Below are 19,162 nucleotides of genomic sequence, written 5' to 3' on the forward strand. Positions count from 1 at the left end.
TGCCGTGTGTGTGTAGCATTAATCGTGTTATAAATCAAGTCTGCAGCTGTAGCTACAGAAGTCCAACGGCTAATTTAGCTTGACATCTTTCCTGACTGAGGCAGATTCTTGGCTGGAAGCAGGTAGATGCTGACTCAGCGGTTTGGAAGCCTTCTCCTGGTTCCCATGATGCTTAAATCGGAGCGACTGCAGCAGCTGAACTGGTGAATGGCCCAGCCAGTGGTTCTGGTCTACCTCTGACCTTTCTGCTCTCAACAATCTCTCTGGCCACCTGATGTTTACACCTCTCTGCTGAACTTGATTTTCCTAAATCTTGTTTAAAATATATTTTGTCAAAGGCTCCTGTCTTGTTTTATTATGGGATGTAATTGTTAAGTCTGTATGATAAATCCATTAAATCACACGGGATGTAGCCAGAATCCTTTATTCATGTTTGTTAAAACCCAGAAAATAAAATCTTAAACTTTAACACAAACGACTGATGTGAACAGAACTTTTGGTCCAGAAGCGAAGTTGTGAAACGAGAACGGTGGAGGCTGCTCATTTCTGGCCCCGGGGCTGGGTGGGGCTGTGGGTGGAGTGAGCTTCTCGGTACTGTTGGGTCCAGCTCTGAGGTTGTTGCTCATAAAGCTGAAACAAAACACCAAACCATCATTACGTGTTTGTAGTTGGTGAGCAGAACAATTCTGCTGCTGCTGCCGAACAAACACACCTGACCCATAAACTCCAGGATTTTGGCTTTGGACACCTCCACGTCTGCACGGGGACCCCAGCGGATCTCATACTCCAGTGGTTCTGTGTGGGGGATCCGGACGTACTCCAGGTACCTACAGATAAACGGGTGAAAAACATTGGATTTACCTCATGAACATTCAGCACATGCTAGATTTATTATAGAAATACTACATAATTTATTAGTAAATAATGATTTTTTCCATAAATAATCCATGTTGCTGCTGCTGTCTGAAGAGGGAGGGCTGACCACCCCCTGCTGTGTAGGACCAGTGACCTCCACCCTTCAGTTGCTCTGTGGTGTGGTATAAACCAGTGTCTATGGTCTAGCAGACACTGGCTCTGAACACACCAGTGCAGTGAGGAAAGATACTTTAACCTTTGCCCCGATGACCGACCACGTCAGACATCAGTCCATGTGTGATCTAGTGAAGACCAGGGGGTGTACCACGTAGCGAGCTAATCCCAAAATCCACGCTTCCCTAGCTTGAAGCCCCTCCCAGTCAGCATGGGAACACGCCGCAGAACAAACTTGCTCCTTGGCAGGTTTCCAACTAGGCTTGCTGAAGATTGGTGAATATGATTGGACGAGGCATGTTACGTCACTTTTGTCTAGTCGGTGGCTGAATCCACCTGAGCATTGCTCATGGAACTGACAAATCCTAGTCCTATGAGAGGGATTTATCAGGAAAGACTTGATTTTTTTAAACTCGCTTTGTGGTATTCCCCCAGGTACAGTAGTTGTCTCATTCATCATCATGTGTTATCATATAGGTGTTTATGATGAATGCCGTCTGGCAACACAACCTGTCCTCTGATGTTTGGTCATGTGGTCTCCAGGCTTTCCCGATGAGTTCAGGTACCATGGTAAAAGCAAACAGCTGAATGTAGCAAAAATGTATGACCGAAGATCGGAGTAGTTACCATCATTTAATAATTCAGGAAACTGATGTCGGTATAAAGTTAATATGAAGACAAATGTGACAACCTGGTATTGGACATGTTTGATTTTAAGGAGACGACAAGCCTGGCTGGAGGCCAGAAGATGATCGCTATGAAGGAAGTTGAGTTAATCACCCCTGATGGTCTGGGAAATCCAACTCACCAGCACAGTACTGACTAACTGCGCTGAACACTGACTCAAAGGTGAGAGGTACAGGGACTCCCAGCATTCCCCAGAGCCCATCCATGTTTGGTGAGGGGAAAATGTCAGGTTAAAGCTAAGAATTCTTTAGTACTCGCAGCTGCATAAAGTCCACCGGCTGCACAGCATCTATGGCGCTTACACATTAGTGTCGGTTCGGACCAAAATGTAGTTTCAGTCACGAGTCAGAATTACGTTTTTGGTTCAGAGGCAACTCTTTTTTTTTCAGACCTCCTCCCCAGAGGTCAGACTGGAACCGAGGTGACACTACGAACTAATTGGCCGGCTGAAATTACACCTACAGCCTCCGATCAACGAGTAGAATGAGCCAGGGTGTGGGGGGATAATGAGGACACACGCAGCAAATTATTTAAATAATGTGGTTCAGCCCCTCCCTGGCTGTCACCTTACCGTGGTGGAGGGGTTTGATTGTCCCAATGATCCTAGGAGCAAAGTTGTCTGAGGCTTTATGCCTCTGGTAGGGTCACCCATGGCAAACAGGTCCTAGGTGAGGGCTCAGACAAAGAGCAGACCAGAGACCTCTTATGATGAATAAAATAAATGGACACAATCTTTCCTCGCCCTGACGCGGGTCACCGGGCCCTCCCTCTGAAGCCAGGCCTGGAGGTGAAGCACGCCGGTGAGCGCCTGGTGGCCGGGCTTTCACCCATAGAGCCCGACCAGCCACAGCCCGAAGAGGAAACGTGGATCCCCCTTTCCATTGGTTCACCACTTGTGGGAAGGGCCAAAGGGGTCGGATGCAATGTGTGATGGGTGGTAGCCGAAGGTGGGGACCTTGGCGGTCTAATCCTCAGCTACAGGATCTGCCTATCGGTACATGAAATGTCACCTCCCTGGTGGGGAAGGAGCCTGAGTTGGTGTGTGAGGCTGTGGTCAGTTGGGATGCAGTCAAGCTGAAGAATGAGGTTAATGAGGTTGTCAAGAAGCTCGTCAATGGCAAGGCCCCGGGGGTGGATGAGATCCGACCAGAGCTTCTTAAGGCTCTAGATGTTGTAGGGTTGTGTTGACTGACACAATATCTGCAATATCGCATGGGCATCGAGGGCAGTTCCACTAGATTGGCAGACCAGGTAGGTGGGCCCTCTATTTAAAAACGGGGACCGCAGAGTGTATCTCAACTACGGGGATCGCACTTCTGAGCCTCCCTGATGAAGTCCATTCAGGGGTTCTGGAGGAGAGGGTCCGGCGGATTGTTGAACCTCAAATTCAAGAGGAGTAGTGTGGTTTTTGTCCTCGCCGTGGAACACTGGACCAGCTCTATACCCTTAGGCGGATCCTGGAGGGTGCGTGGGAATTTGCCCAACCAGTCTACCTCTGTTTTGTGGATTTGGAGAAGGTGTTTGACCGCGTTCCTCGGAGGGGCCCTGTGGGGGGGTACTTTGGGGTACCAGGCCCTCTGACATGGGCTGTTAGGTCCCTGTATGACCGGTGTCAGAGCTTGGTCTGCATTGCCGGCAGTAAGTTGAGCTAGTTTCCAGTGAGTGTTGGACTCTGCCAAGGCTGCCCTTTGTCACCGATTCTGTTCATAACTTTTATGGACAGGATTTCTAGGTGCAGCAAAGGTGTGGAGGAGATCTGTTTTGGTGGCCTGAGGATTGAGTCTTTGCTTTTTGCTGATGATGTGGTCCTGTTGGCTTCATCAGAATGTGATCTCCGGCTCTCATTGGAGCGGTTTGCAGCCGAGTGTGAAGCAGCTGGGATGAGAATCAACTCTTCTAAATCCAAGACCACTGTCTTGAGTCGGAAAAGGGTAGAATGCCTTCTCCAGGTCAGGAAGGAGGTCCTGCCCCAAGAAGACAAGTTTAAGTATCTCGGGGTCTCGTTCACGAGTGAGGGAAAGATAAAGTGTGAGGTAAACAAGTGGATTGGTGCTGCTTCTGCAGTTGTACTGATCTGTCGTGGTGAAGCTGAGCCAGAAGGCAAAGATCTCGATTTACCTTTCGATCTACGTTCCTACCCACACCTACAGTCACAAGCTTTGGGTAGTGACTGAAAGAATGAGATTGCGGGTACAAGTGTGGCTGGGCTCTACCTTAGAGAAAGGGTGAGAAGTTTGGTCTTCTGGGAAGGGCTCGGAGTAGACCCGCTGCTCCACCACATCGAGAGGAGCCAGTTGATGTGGCTCGGGCATCTGATAAGGATGCCTCCTGGACGCCTTCCTGGTGGGGTTTTCTGGGCACGTTCAACTGGGAGAAGGCCTAAAGGAAGACCACGCTGGAGAGACTATGTCTCGTGGCTTAAGATTTCCCTGGAGGAGCTGGTACAAGTGGCTGGGGAGAGGGAAGTCTGGGCCTCCTGCTTAGGCTACTGCCCCTGCGACCCCACCCTGGATAAGAGGCCAAAACTGGATGGATGGTTCAATCTCCAAATGCAACACAGCTCATGCCCGCCTGGGATTTCTGCATTTCTGAGAAGTCCCTCGAATTTATAAGTGAACACTACACCGCCCGTTCGAGACCGAACTCACACCATCCAAACCCACACTGTGCCAGCGCTAATGTGTAAGGGCCACTAGTGTCCACCAGTGTGCACCAGCTCCCCAAAACCTAGTGTGCACCACTTTGGACCTGCATCAAAGCATTTCCTATTAAAAAAATAACCACTTACTTTTGTCGCACAAACTCTTCAGTAACAAGTTTCTTCACATCCCCAAACTCTTCATGCTTCTGCCTGAAAAAGTGGTGGTGAATGTCCCAGAGGGCAAACAGGACAAAGTCATGACAACTGGTTGTTAAAAACAATCTATCGCTGCTGAGAGACGGTCCTCACCCAGGATCAACACGTAGTTTCCTTAGTGTGTTCCAGATAAGGGCTGCAAACAACAAACACCATTTTACCACATAACTATGAACTCAAAGCACCTCGTTTATATACACTACCAGTCAAAAGTTTTAGAATGCCCCAAAATTTCCGTTTTTTTTAATTGGAAATGATGCTGTTTAATGTCACATTGTACTCCAGAAAAGTTGGAACACTTGTGGGAATTAGTAGCACCAGCTTTCATGGCTTGATCAACCTCTATTGCTGCAGAACAGCTGTGTTCCTTGAAGAAGGCCTTTCTGTATAATTCTCATGTTTTCAGTTTTGAGTAACCTTACCTTTAACCTCTGGCAGTTCACCACTTAACATAGTACTATTTCAAGCTATTCATTGGACTTGAACGACTTAAACTGCAATAAATAACTGGAAAAAATGGGGCGAGCTAAAACTTTTGACTGGTAGTGTCAGTGTAAAAACAATAAAGGTGATTACGTTTAATAAAACTCACTTTCTCTGACGCCACTTCCTCTCATGCCTCCTTTCATGAAAATAACACTCAAGATCACAAAGAGCAAACCCATCTTTGGATTGGTGGGGCATCTGCAGGCAGACAGGCGCACACACACACACACACACACACACACACACACACACACACACACACACGCACACATTAAACCTATCCTAAATGAATGACCCTCTGGTCTACAACACTCACACGAGCGGCGCAGCGGTTGGTGCAGGCTCATCCAGGTTATTGACCAGTATGTACAGGTGATTTTTGGGATCAATTTCTAGCAGCTTTAAGCCAAACACCTAGATGAACAGAAATGACATCATTTAGCAGAATCATCCCAGATTGTAAGCGGATGACTTCCAGCTACTCTCTGACCGAACAGACCTGTTCAAACGTTGTTGATGCCCTCTTTATGATCTCAGCGTAGACGTTTCTGTATTCCTTCACGACATGTTTCACAAGATCTAAAATTACAAACAGGAGTTAAATGACCCAGTCTAAACAGTCCACATTCATATCGCATTTAAACAGAAATCAAGGCAAGGCAGTGGTTGCTGAAAACAGGGCAATGGTGGCAGAAGGGCCTTACTGAGCAGAAAAGCTACAGCTAGCTGTGGGCCTAACCTAAACCCGACTGTCTCACCTAACATTTACGTTATTTAATCACCTTGTAAGAACAGCTTTTATTGCTCTTAAACAACAGCTCAACTTTTATGGTTGTTGTAGTGGTGACTGTTTCGCTGTCGTACCTGCTCGGCGCACAGGGATCTTCTTCTGGTCTTTCATTAAAATGTACTGCACCACCTCAGCCGTCTGCATCACAGGAACCACACCATCTATACAGGTCCTAATGAGTCTTTTTAGACTCCAGCTGCAGACTTTTACTCATGAAGGTCTGCTACCTTTTGGTCGACTTGCGTAGGAGTGAGTTTCTCCAGCCCCCGCTGGACCTGAGACACACTCGGCTGAGTGAAACTTCCATCTTCATCCTCCTCCTGACTCCTGAGGCTGCTGGAATGTCGCTACGTAAAGAGATTTGATAAAACCAAATAACTGCCAATGTCAACACACACACACACACACACACACACACACGCGCGCGCGCACGCACACACACACACAGTTTACACTAACCCAGGGTGTGACCTGGATAAGCGTTGGGCCCTAACCCCCTCCAGCAACGTTTAGTAGTGTCTCTGCTCCACCACACCTGATTCACTGGTCGATTCAAATGTTCAACAGCTCATCAAGCTATGCAAAATCCTGTGGATCACCTGCTGATTGAAACCAGGTGTGTTGTAGCAGAGAAACAACTAAAACCTGCAGGATGGTGGCGCTGAAAGACCAGAGTTGAAGAGCGCTGCTGAAACGCCAGTGAGCTGTAGAAATTGTGACATCACTGAGAAGGTGTGGATCAGGGGTGCCCGATGCTAGTCCTGGAGGGTCGGTATCTAGCATGTTCTATATCATATATCTCTGCCACATAAGCGTCACTGATTGGTTAATATCTCATATTACCGTCCATACATTGAAGAGCTTTTAGCGTACTCCCGCCTACTAGGTGGGTCCCAACCCTATAAAGAGGCCGTGAACCATAGATGGTCTTCTTTTCTCTTCAAAATCTCTAAAAAGAGCTACCATTTTAAATCACTCCCCTCAACTCGTCCAGCAACGCTGTTCATCTGTGCCCCCTGTGTACCACGAGGTTCATTATGCTTGTCATCATCTCCTTTCGCATTTGTGACCGAAAACCCACCCTTTCACAGACCGCCCCCCATGGGTTGCTCTCGGTTTACAGGCAGGAAAAGCGACAGCAATAAGGGCTTGAGTATGACATGAGCGCGCAATGTACTCAATCTCCTTACAAGCGCCCTAGAAGGGTCACTTGTTTGCCACATGAACAAATGAATTCACAACACCATGCATCAAAGTCACAAACTCCAGTTTCCGTCCCATCCACCCCCGTTATCGGGGATTGTCAAAAGGAGACCGACGTCAGCAGATTGATCCCATGCCGCCTGCATGGAACTAAAGAAACTCGTGTAAAAGGAGTGCATCTCCAGCGTTCCACCGGGCGAGGAAAACACTGGCTTCTATTCTCGCTACTTCCTAGTTCAGAGAAAGACCGGAGTCAGACTCATCCTCGAGCTTTCCCAATTTAATTTGTTCATAGTTGTGAAGCATTTCCGAATGCTAACCATAAAACAAGCTCTGACTTACATGGGCCCAGGCAATTGGTTCACCTCCATCAACCTGAGAGATGCATTTTCTCGTGTTCCAGTAATCCAAAAACTCAGGAAGTTCCTGTTTCTCCTTCGACGGAGTCCAGTACCAATACAACGGACTCCCGTTCAGTTCCCCCCAGTTCCCCTAGCTTTTGCAATGGGTCAGGCTGGACCAACCATCAGGCACCCTGGTGTTCAGACCTGCAGTTGCTGCTGTGGAGGGAAGATTCTCTCCTTCAGGCAAACGGAGCAATCATACACCTTCCGATCGTGGGTCAACACCTATGGGTCTGGCCACTGAGCGTTGAGGTTTAGTGACGTATGGCCTTTCACCGGTAGTGATTCGGACCAGGGGTGGAAATTAGCACCCGCCACAGGCCATGTGCGGGTGAATTCATGACGTGGCGGGTTAATCGGCACAACGCACATGCCACAGTCTCAAATATGAAGATGACGTAGCGTTGTTCATACAGCTGACCTGACGTGTTGCCGTTAGTCTGCCATTCTCATTAAAGAACTGAACAGCAACGTTAGCAGCGTAGCTTTACATTTCTGCTGATCAGCGGGTGGCAGAAAACAAAAATGATTCTCAAGAGGAGTCAAAGAATGAACCGAACATTAAACTGTGGTTTTAATGAGAAACGGAAGAGAGCCGACAACGACGAGTTACGCAAGTGACTCGGTCTGAACAAAAAGCTGAAAGAGCCGTTTCACCACCTCTCTTAAGTTTTGGTGACGACCCACAGAACAAACCTGACCCTTTGTTTCAATGTGAGGATAGTTTTAATAATAATAAGAGCTGGACAAAAAAATTAAAAAAATGAATCAACTGTAATGCTCCTGACAAGAGAATTACACTTTTATTTAGGATTATACAGCTATATCAGTTTATCTCTTATTAGTTGAAAGCAAGTTAAATAAGCGGCTCACTTAGAGATGAACTGTTAAAGCTTATCTAATGAAATCAGTCACCATGCTTCAGGTTGTGAGTGATGTGTTTAAAGACCCCGTGTGTGAAATCCGTTGAAATCATGATGAAAAAATGTGACTCTTTAGCGCCACGCAGTTCAGAGAAAGTATTGCAAGTGGCTCACTCATGAAAAGCCTAAAATGCTGTATAATTAATGAGCATCAGACCCACGTGACCACAGAGCTAGCTCCGTGGAAAGGCCTCAGTAGAGTCTCGGTCTGGCCTGGAAACTGTTCCGCCATTTTCAGTCTCTCAACTTAGACCATTAGTTGTAGCGTTTGTGCGTTGTTTTTGGATATTTTTTGTGCAATTGTTGGACAAAATGACTTGCTGTGGCATTAATTGCACTAATAGAGCATCCAAGGAGTCTCCACTTCATTTTTTTCGGTAAGTAAAATTATATTTATGTATTTTAGGTCACTGCCGAGCTGAGCTTAGATTTTAACATGTACTGTTTAACCATGACATTTAAATGTAATAGGGTAAAACCCAGTGCATTTAACATAATGCTGCTCTTTAGAAAATGGGTTGAAATATAACATGTTGGTGGAGCTGGGTTCCCACTATCGGCTTGTGGAGCTCTCGGGAGACCGATGTTTTCCACCCGTTCTCGCCTCCCCGCAGCTCGGCGCATCTCTGTCTGCTGCGCGGGCTGACGGCTTGTGGAGCTCTGGGATGGAAACCTTTCCACCCGGTTCTCCCCAGCAGCAGCTCTGCGCATCTCAGATCGCAGCGGCGCTTGTCTGCTGTGCGGCTGCCGGCTTGTGGAGCTCTCGGAGACCTCTGTGTTCCACCCGGTTCTCCCCAGCGGTCAGCCAGGCGTATCTCTGACTCAGAAGCTCTGGTGTTGTGCACATTTAACTCCGGTTGTAGCTAGGTTGCTACCTCTGTTAGCTTAGCTCCCACCTCCGCATTAGCTTTGGGTTAGCTTGTAGCTAGTTCGACCGGGTGTCGTCAGTCGATCCCAGTCTTACAGCCCCACCCTCAGCTCCGCCTCTTTTCCCTTTTGTGGAATTGTCTGGGCTTGACGGAACCTGTGACACGGTCAAAATGGCGGTGGTGGCCACCTCCCATTTTAGTACAAAATCATATTATTGGAGCCTATGGAAACCCATTGTCCTGTATCTGTATGTCGATGACTGTAACCCCAGATTCTGAGTATAGCAAAGCCCCATAAGCATCTGGGCCCCACTGGTTCAGTGGAGACGAGTTCACCCTTTATAGGGTGGGGACCCACCTAGAAGGCGGGCGTAGCTAAAAGCTCTTCAATGTGTGGGCGGTAATATGAGATATTAGCCAATAAGCAAAGTTTATGGGGATTTATTATACTCGTAGAATCTGGGATTACAGTACGGAACCAACGTTTTAGTGGTTTCTCTGCTCCAACACTCCTGAATCACCTGTGCAGCAGCTCACGAGGCTCTGCGGATTAAGCACCTGCTGATTTAAATCGGGTGTTGAAACACGGTTAAAACTTTAACAGGCTGGAAACCGGTCCTCCGGGATTAGGACTGGGCACCCCTGGTGTGGGTAGATGGCTGCTCATCTCTATTATGTACTTGTAAATCAAATGAGAACAGCAGGAAACACTAGCTGCAAGAGCGCGTGCACACACTTACTTTACTCTGGGAGCCTTGAGAGGCGGACAGCCGTTTTCTTTGCGCCATGAAAACGACTCACCGTCTGACAACAGAAACCAAGTAAACGGCTTCAGAAGCAAACATTGCAAAGAGCTAAGCTAAGTGAGACGTCAGCTGATTAACGGCTGCAATTTACGTTACATCATAAGTCGAATGGGATATCTAAGAACCAATTAGGATAAAATCCTTACTCTGTTATAAAAGGATTCCCGTGAATCGTGTGTTGCCTACGATCAGTAAATATGAAATTGCCGCGCACATTGATGACGCAAAATATGTGCGCGAGCGCGTTGGAGCCGCCACAGGCCAAGAGGCGGGACCATACGGGCGGGACGGCGTCGGGCCAGATAATGTTGGCTGTCAGACTCAAACCATATTTGGAAAATGCAACACTTACGTCCCTGAACTGAGGGGGGCGCTGTCAGCTCAGGTGTCAGACTGACTTTGAACGTCTTAATGACACCCTAAAGATTAACTGGTTAAAATTTTGGTTAAATCACCCAGACGTCTTTTGGTAGAGTATCCCCAATTACATCTTTAACAAAATTGGTGGCTTAAAAATTCTTCTCCTAACTGACTACAATATAAACAAACTCCCCATTAAACTTTCAGAGTTCCACAAACAAATTTTATTGTATTGGAAAATGATATATGCACATAACTGCTCACCACACTCTATAATCATTTGGAACAATGAATTTATATTGCACCAAAACAAATCACTATTCCATAAAGATTGGTTAGATAACAACATATGGTCTATTATACACTTAATGGATGTAGATGGTCAGCTCTTGAATTATGACAATTTCTGCAGAAGATACAATTTTAAGGCTTCTGAGCTTGACTTTAACAGGTTACATAATGCACTTCCAAAACCATTTATCATCCAAGCCCGAGAATATCTAAAACATCAAAGTTCTATTCCAACCCTTCCTATCTTATCTATTAAAGGTCTCCTGTTAACTGACAGAAAATGCAACAATCTTACAATAAGATCAGCCTTAAATGAATCTCTTTTTCCTGGAAAAACAAACAAAAATAACATAATTTACACATTTGACAAAACATCTGTTGAGAAAATAATAACTACCTAAAATTACCTATACCACTGAAAGCTAAAGAAACCCACTTTAAAATAATGAATGCAATCTATCCTTCAAAAGAGTTGTTAAGAGCTCGTTTTAATATTGACAGCAACAACTACTCTTTTTGCAAAAATCACGTAGAAACTATAGATCATATATTTTTAGAATGTCAGAAAACACAATTGTTCTGGAAAAAGCTAGAGGTGTGGATCAAAACTAAAATACCCCTCCCAGTTCACATCACTAAAGATATGATAATATTTGGAATTATATTCAATAATAAAGATAATATCATCCTCTGTTTAGCCAAATCTTTTATCCATAAACAACGAATTTTACAATCATCCCCTGTCTTCAAAGTTTTTTAAATAGAATTTCAATTCTATTTAAAATCCCTGAAACACCTAAACAAATACAGCGAAAATCTATATAACATGTTAGCTGAACTTCCAAAGTGATTTCCTAATTCTATATGATAAATGCTGTACCCTCACTGAAAGCTGTACTTTACTTGTTCTTCATGTTCTTTTGTCTCTTGTTGTTCTCTTTTACTGGATATTTACAAATCTTATATTAACTGCTCCTTTTGAATTTAAGTTTTGGACTTAACATTGTCAAAGTGCCATGTTTGTTTGAAAATTTACTTAAAAAAATGTTATATTAGTTATAGCGCCCCCTTCAGTTCCGGAACGCAAGTTTTGCATTTTCCAAATATGGTATGAGTCTGACTACTGGCCCGACACCGCCCCTTTCTGCGTGCTGCAGCGAGGTCCTTCTCTCCACCAAAGAGTGAGTGATTGCTCACAGTTTCTCCATACGGTGGGTCCAGGTTTCTGGGATCAGGATCACACCTGCTGGCTCGCACAGAGGTACCGTGACGAAATCCTGAGGCCCATTGTTGTGCCATTCATCCACGACCGTAACCTCATGTTAACGCATGACAACGCACCGCTGGCTCGCGCTCACGCTCTTCCACCGCTAGAGCACGAGAGTACAATCCACCGAAGAAGAGGGGGACAACTTCATCCTTACCCTCAGGTGAGCTTCGACATAAATGTTGTTGTGATAATCACGTTAGACGTCAGTCAGACGTGGTTTCAGCTCTACTAATGCGTCCGGTTCATGGAACATGCGGGCTGAACGGTTGGTGTTCCGATCGTGTGAGTTAGGCTGATCTATAGCTCTGGTCTGATCCAAAGAAAGTTACGACACTCCTTGAACTTGCCGACACGCGGTCACGTGGTTCATGTAGCCCCGAATTGACCCTTTTCGCCGACGTCACCTAATCACGTGGGTCCACCATGCTGGACGGCAAAAGCATATAAACAGTGAGCAACACATACTAAGCAAAGGGAAAAGTAGAGCCTGAAATTGTTTTTGCGATCAAAACAAAAACAAAACTCCTCCAGCATTCCTTCCACTAGTTCATGCCCAGTTCAGTTATCAGAAGAAGTAGCGCATCTAGCGGTATGCTAACTAGCTTACCAACGTTAGCTTACATTCTCTCTGCAGCTGTTCACCGATGTAAACATGTTGCTAACTTTGCCTAAATTCACCCCTCTGGATTTATAACTTTATTATAAACAGCGTTTCACTTCACACCAAAGCTGATTGTTAAAAAGTCCGGATCCCTACCAGCTTCTGTTGCTGGTGGTGGTACCGGGTTCAGCTGCTGCTCTCACACCGGAATGAGAAGATCTCTGAACGCTGACGCTCATATAAATAAATAACGTAATTTTAACACACGTAATCATACATCAGAGCTTTAATGTTGTTAATAATAATTGTCTCGCTTTACACTACAGTGGACGGAGCGCAGCCTCAGTGGTGAAACACCCATCCATCAGGATTATCAGTAACTAGTATAAACACACCACATTTATCCCTGTCCCTGTCTTCCTCCTGAAATAAATGAACGTTAATATTACCCGCTAAAAACATGCTCGCTGCTAATCTGAGGCCTGCTAGTCCGCTCGATTGATCTCTGCAGTTCATCTCCGTCCTCAGTCTCCATCAAAGTTATTAAAAAGAAAAAAACGAGTTGAGTTTACGTCCTCGTCTGTTAGTGCAGCCGACCACGCAGCAAGCTAAAACATTTTACTGTCAAATCAACTAAATAAAAGCCATAAAAGGCTACAAACTGGCTTGTTTTGACTAGCTTCACTGGAGTTTCTACAGGTGTAAACGGTCTTTTTGCCGTCCATCATGGCGAAGGGGGCGGTCACATGAGTGGCGTGACGTCACGTGCAAAGGGTCAATCGCTCCAAACAGCTCAGCGCTGCTAGTCAGTGCGGCTTCTGGTCGGACTGGACTCTAAAACGACCCTTTTCTCATTTCTATAGTGAGTGTTAGGTGATTATTGACCAATAATGTTTATTGATTATTATAATTATGCATTTTAACAAAGCGGTTATCTTTTGGAGCTGCAGGGATGACATTTATCAGTTTTATGTATTAGGGCAGCCAGGCTGCAACCAGAACGTAACAAACACACAGACATGTATATCTATGTCTGTGAGCAAACACGTAGGTTACAGGTCATGTTTAGCTAAAATCGGTATAATTGTATAAAAATAAGTGTTTATATTAAACTCTCATCAATGTAAGGATGTAGTTTATAATTTGACAGCTTCTGTTCTCTGCATGAGTGCATAGATGCTATACTTTTGTTCTAATATAGACTTAAATGTGTCAATGGTTCAGATTACCTTCAGATCTACAGAACATGATATATTACTGTTTCCAGGACGTAATATTCAGTCTGTCTGTTGTCAGATGGAACATGAGCTAATGACTTGGAGGGAAACTTGTGGCTGTAGATGCATCTCTAACCTGCTGATTGTGCTTCCAGCCTAACAACCAGTGGAAAATAGTGACTAATTGATTAGAATGTTAATTTAAATAAAACTGTTTCTGGTTAAAACCTTATTAGATGACAGAATAAGTGTGTGTAAGTTATGCAAAACCAAACAAACATTTTTCATGTATTTATTTATTAAAAGCCAGAGATCATAATAACAGAAAAGTGTGTGTTCTCGTGCTGTGGTCTGCTGATCTGCTGCTGCTCTCCACATGTTGGGTGAGATGAAAACTGCGAGGTAAAGGGCTTTTATCTATGCTGCCCCTTGACTCTGGAACTCACTTCCTCTTTTGATCAGACTGGCTCCGTCTCTCCCGTTTAAAATTTTGTCTAAAGACCCACTTTTTTGCTTTGGTCAGTGACTTTTATGTTTTGTTCTGTGGTTTTATTGCTCAGCTGTTCTTATTTGTTGTACTTTGTTGTGTGTATGTTTCTGTGCTGTACAGTGCTTTGGTCGGCTCCCATGCTGTGTTTAAATGGTATTGTATGGCAGGTCTGATGTGATCGACTGCTCTCTGTAGTTGTTTAGGTCACTAAGTGTGGATGTAGCTTTCTTGGAGGGCTAGGATGCCCCTGGAGGTCAGATGGCCATTCCCACAATGCCCTGCTCTGGCATGGAGGATCTCCAGCTCCTTGGTCATGGGCATGGTGGGCTCCTACTCCTATTTCTGGACCAGTAAGTTGGCACTTGTAGTAACTAAAAATCAGTGAACTGAAGTAACTTCTCAGCCATCTTTGTTGTGTCAGTTAATGCATTTTTCTCCTTCAAGAGTACATGAATTATCTAACTGTCCACAATCATGAAGTCTTGTTGAATCTGATTGACCACCGGCCCGCAGACACGCCCCTCATCACTCTAGCCAATCATCAGTCCTGCATGGATGACCCACATCTCTGGGGTAAGAGCTGATGACCCCCTCTGGTGTTCCAGATGATGGTTCTAATGGAAAACCTTGTGTTCCGAGCCACAGGTGTTCTGAAGCTCAGACAGCTGTGGAGCTTCAACAAGATGAGGTGGTGAGTTTCTTACATTCATTCAGTCACACACCTGTAGCAGTGAGCTGGGATCACTTGGCTTCCTTACCTGCACCTGAACAGGACACCAACAGCGTCAGACATCTGCTTCACCAAAGAGCTCCACTCCATGTTCTTCAGCCGTGGGAAGTGTGTTCCTGTGTGCAGAGGTGAGCACCCGTCGTCCGGAGCTCCTTGGTCCCAAGTGATGGACTCACGCTGTGGCTGTTCCTCAGGTGATGGTGTCTATCAGAGAGGGATGGACTTTGCTTTAGAGAAGCTGAACAGAGGAGAATGGGTGCACATTTTCCCAGAAGGTTAGCAACTGCCCCCCCCCCCCCCCCCCCCCACCTCGATTTCAAACAAAATAAAATAAAATAAACTTCTGATTTTCTATTTACCAGGAAAAATCAACATGTCCGATGAATTCATCCGTTTAAAGTGGGGTGGGTACAACACACTTTACTCTGCAGTTACTGCGTTTAGTGTCTGCGGCACCGGTTACCATGGAAACCCATAATGGAGACCAGGCTGGTGTGGAAAACAGGAGCGTGAATTCTGAGTTTATGTCTGGATGTTCTCACAATTCAAAATGTGGATGAGACCCAGATTACAGATTATACACAACCGCTTACAGCTGGTTTAGGTAAAAGTCAGAACATTATGACCGCCCTATCCCACAGTTGGCTCGGAAGATATTTTATTTATTATGGTCTTGTATGGGATTAGACCCGCTCAGACCCTGATTAGATCTGGAGCCAAACTGAGCCCTGCTTCTGTTGTGTGTGTGTGTGTGTGTGTGTGTGTGTGTGTAGATTCACAACATGTTGGCCTCTACTGAGAAACCATTTTGCTGTCCAGTGTAACGGTCTGGATTGGACGAGGATAAACTCAGATACTCCCAGAGTATCTACTTACCCACTTGGGTGGACGCTAGCTGAGGTTCCACATCGTACCTTCTCTGTGCTAAGAGCTCTGTCTGATTACCCCAATAATAATCCATCCATAAGGCCCTGGGTTTCTGCATCAAGCTGAAGCTCTCGGCATCAGGAGCGTGATTTTAACTATTTTTTCTGACAACATGGGCTTTAACTGAGGAAGATCAGGAGCACCATGAGAAGGAGAGGATGAGATTGCAGGATTCAGCTTTTCATGTTATTTTGAGTTGGGTCACCCCCCTAAACCTGTCTTTCATGGACTTGGGCCTCTGTCAGCAGGAGGATGCTCCATCCTCCGCTGCAAAAACACTTCAAGTTCAGTTGAAGGATCGCAGCTCTCCAGATGTTCATTTTAACCAACCCAGCAGAGCTTCAGAAGTCTAGTGGTGACCAGGCCTCAATGATCTGGACTGTCTTCTCAGATGTTTGTGATGGTTCCAGGACCTTACTGGTTACCTGTGTTTCAGGTGTAGGCCGGCTGATAGCGGAGTGCTCTCTTAATCCTGTTATTTTACCACTCTGGCATGTCGGTGAGTACAACACCCACCTGTGGTGGAGTTCCAGTTCCCTTTGAGCCACACCTGCTAATCTACCAGATTATTCTAATCTGGTGAATGTGCAGCAGACCGCCATGCTTCTCTTTCTGTCTTCAGGTTTGAATGATGTTCTACCCAACGTGGAGCCCTACATTCCCTGCACAGGAAAGGTGACACAGTGTGTGTGTGTGTGTGTGTGTGTGTGTGTGTGTGTGTGTGTGTGTGTGTGTGTGTGTGTGTGTGTGTGTGTGTGTGTGTGTGTGTGTGTGTGTCACAGTAGCGTTAACCAGCAGTCTCGTTCCAGAGAATCACCGTTCTGGTGGGAAAACCGTTCAGCCTTAAAGAGCTCGTTGACTCCCTCCGAGCGGAGAACAAGAACCAGGTGAGGACAGAAGGCCGTCCTGCACTGCCCAGCCAAAAACATGTCACACACTCTAATACTCCACTGGACCTCCTTTAGCTTTGATTACGACACACATTTACTGTGGCGCTGTTTTGATAAACTTCTACAACATCACCAGATTTCTCTCCATCCTGTGTTGCATTAACTGATGATGGTGGAGTACCTGCTCTGGAGTAGTTCCTCCAAACGGCCCGGTGGCGTAGCTGAGCAACACCTCCGGTTAAGTCGTGCTGATTGGTTGTGACTCAGTAAGAAATGACATCAGCAGATGTCCTAAACAACCGGCAGCAGTAAAATTAGAAGAGTAGCTGGTGAAGCAGAATGGAAGCAAAAACAAACAAAAACAAAAAGCACCATCTGACTCCCGATGTGGTGGAATTCCTCCACAGCTGTTGGAAAAAACGGGGAAGTTCCCCCACAGACTTGATTAATGGGGCTCGTCTCACAAAACTCAGAGCTGCTCTTGTCCTCTGAATGGATGAAATTAGGATAAACTTCTATAAAAAATGCTTTTAATATTATTAATGTTACTTTTGGGGCTGATCAGTGAAATCGCCAAAGCGTTCGTGATGTGCTGACTTGTGTGCAAGTTCTGAAAGGGCTGGATTTGATTGAAGATGCAACAGCTGAGAGAACTGGGACATCCTATCTCCTGGTCAAGTTCCCCATGCCAGGAACTACCCTGGAGTTCTGCTAATGGAAACATGCCTGTTGATGTCTCATGCTCTCTGGACCACTCTTTCACTCTCTGAGCCTGATGAATTCTGGCATTGTCCTCGTGGAATATGGCCGTGCCATCAGGGAAGAAGGAATAACCCGGTCATTCAGGATATTCAGGTAGTCAGCTGACCTCATTCTTGGAGCACTTCCTGTTGCTGAACCTAGACCTGACCACCTGCAGCAAGCCCAGATCATAACACTGCCCCCACAGGCTTGTACAGTAGGTGCTAGGCATGGTGGGTGCATCACTTCATCTGCCTCTCTTCTTACCCTGATGCACCATCACTCTGGACCAGGGTCCATCTGGACTCATCAGACCAGTTTCTAATAATGTGTTGGACAGTTCTGAACCCAGTTTTAGTCGTTTCTGCATCTCCTTAGATGTTTTCTCTCCTTGATGCACGCCAGTGATCTGACCCTTCTCACACAGACTAACGTCTTCTCCACGACCACCAGGTGTCTTTCCACCTGGTTGTTTAAGAAATGAGAAGCAGCTCATTGCACCAGTTGGGGTTAAATAACTTGCTGTAGCTAAAAGATCATCACCCTGTTGGCTTAGTTAAACCCAGGTGGAGACGTGTTGGCCAGGTGTGTGTCATCATGACACTGCGGTGAGCACCAGCTAAAGCTGAGCGGCGTGGCTCCAGTTTGATAAAAACAAAAGTTTTAAACCTTGTGTTTTTTGTTAAAAGAATAATAAAAACATATCAGAGGATCAAAAGTTTGAACTTCAACTCCTCTGTGAATAAAAAGGTCTAAATGTAAGGAATAATAATTTAATGACAGCGGCCTTCAGTTGCTGACCCAGATTTGTTGCTGGGCGCGAGGGTGACTGTTCTCCTCAGCAGAGGGTACACCAGTAATGATCTTTTTACACAGAAAACACACAGCTGCATGCTGTTTGTTAGCTGGGTGTAAATCAAAACTGGTTTTTATACATTTCTCTGAAACCTTCCCGTAGATGGAGATGAGGAAGACCTTGACCGATTTCATCCAGATGGAGTTCCGGAAGCTGAAAGCGCAGGCAGAGGCCCTCCACGTTCAGATACAGAGACAATCCTGACTCCATGTAAGCAGGAACGACGAGACTGACGAGCTTTAACTCTCAGTCCGAGGGTAAAAGCTCTGTTCTGATGTTTGTTCTCCTTTGAATCTGTTGATGTTCTACTTGTTTTAGATCTAACCGCTGCTGTGAAAGTGTAGTCTACCCAAACCTAGATCAGCAGGTAGCCGGTGGAATATTCTGAATCAGGGTTGAATCTCAGGTACTGCTCCACACACAGCAGCACCCTCCAGGTTGAGGCCTTCTGTTAGATATGTCTGGACCTGCATTTACTGGGACCCTTCGAAAGGTCATAGTCGTGCATCTAGAATGTTTTTAACTTCATGTCTGCAGTTCATTATCGTCTCATCATGTGACTGCTCTGCTTTTGGCTCCTACCTCAGTGGGAGCCCTGGAACTGCGTCCCGGGTTTACGTACCGTCCATGCCTGCGTGGGACCTTCTCCTCAGTTAGAGGTGAAGGAATAGTTATCTCTTTTCCAGAATTCACACTCTTTTAAGTATTTGTGTGTTGTTGTAGTGTTCCTGGTAC

At 45.7% G+C, this 19,162-nt stretch overlaps 2 protein-coding genes across 8 annotated transcripts; one reads left to right on the forward strand and one right to left on the reverse strand.

Moving 5' to 3' along the window:
• Positions 1–408: 408 nt before the first annotated feature.
• On the reverse strand, positions 409–12,251 carry ndnl2 (necdin-like 2). Of its 4 annotated transcripts, none has more exons than XM_015967329.3 (11): positions 12,130–12,251; positions 9,989–10,052; positions 6,077–6,196; positions 5,924–5,987; positions 5,559–5,638; positions 5,376–5,473; positions 5,166–5,257; positions 4,667–4,709; positions 4,505–4,567; positions 713–827; positions 409–630 (listed from the first exon to the last, which is right to left on the reverse strand). In XM_015967329.3, the coding sequence occupies exons 2-11, from the start codon at positions 10,034–10,036 to the stop codon at positions 541–543; spliced, it is 813 nt and encodes a 270-aa protein (XP_015822815.1). In that variant the 5' UTR covers positions 10,037–10,052; positions 12,130–12,251; the 3' UTR covers positions 409–540. The 4 variants fall into 4 exon arrangements, with proteins under 4 accessions (XP_015822815.1, XP_054601611.1, XP_015822814.1 ...); XM_054745636.2 differs by lacking the exon at positions 12,130–12,251 and adding an exon at positions 11,903–12,039; XM_015967328.3 differs by lacking the exon at positions 12,130–12,251 and adding an exon at positions 10,201–10,322.
• On the forward strand, positions 11,922–18,885 carry tafazzin (tafazzin, phospholipid-lysophospholipid transacylase). Of its 4 annotated transcripts, none has more exons than XM_015967325.3 (11): positions 11,922–12,135; positions 14,479–14,633; positions 14,728–14,856; positions 14,929–14,974; positions 15,056–15,288; positions 15,376–15,417; positions 16,377–16,439; positions 16,563–16,615; positions 16,750–16,827; positions 18,530–18,637; positions 18,746–18,885. In XM_015967325.3, the coding sequence occupies exons 2-10, from the start codon at positions 14,525–14,527 to the stop codon at positions 18,629–18,631; spliced, it is 855 nt and encodes a 284-aa protein (XP_015822811.1). In that variant the 5' UTR covers positions 11,922–12,135; positions 14,479–14,524; the 3' UTR covers positions 18,632–18,637; positions 18,746–18,885. The 4 variants fall into 4 exon arrangements, with proteins under 4 accessions (XP_015822811.1, XP_015822810.1, XP_015822812.1 ...); XM_015967326.3 differs by lacking the exon at positions 18,746–18,885 and having other exon boundaries at positions 11,997–12,135; positions 15,056–15,141; positions 15,208–15,288; positions 18,530–18,656; XM_015967324.3 differs by lacking the exon at positions 18,746–18,885 and having other exon boundaries at positions 18,530–18,656.
• The last annotated feature ends 277 nt before the right edge of the window (positions 18,886–19,162 follow it).

Source organism: Nothobranchius furzeri, chromosome 15, assembly GCF_043380555.1.
Source record: "Nothobranchius furzeri strain GRZ-AD chromosome 15, NfurGRZ-RIMD1, whole genome shotgun sequence".
In the NCBI taxonomy this organism is placed as follows: domain Eukaryota; kingdom Metazoa; phylum Chordata; class Actinopteri; order Cyprinodontiformes; family Nothobranchiidae; genus Nothobranchius; species Nothobranchius furzeri.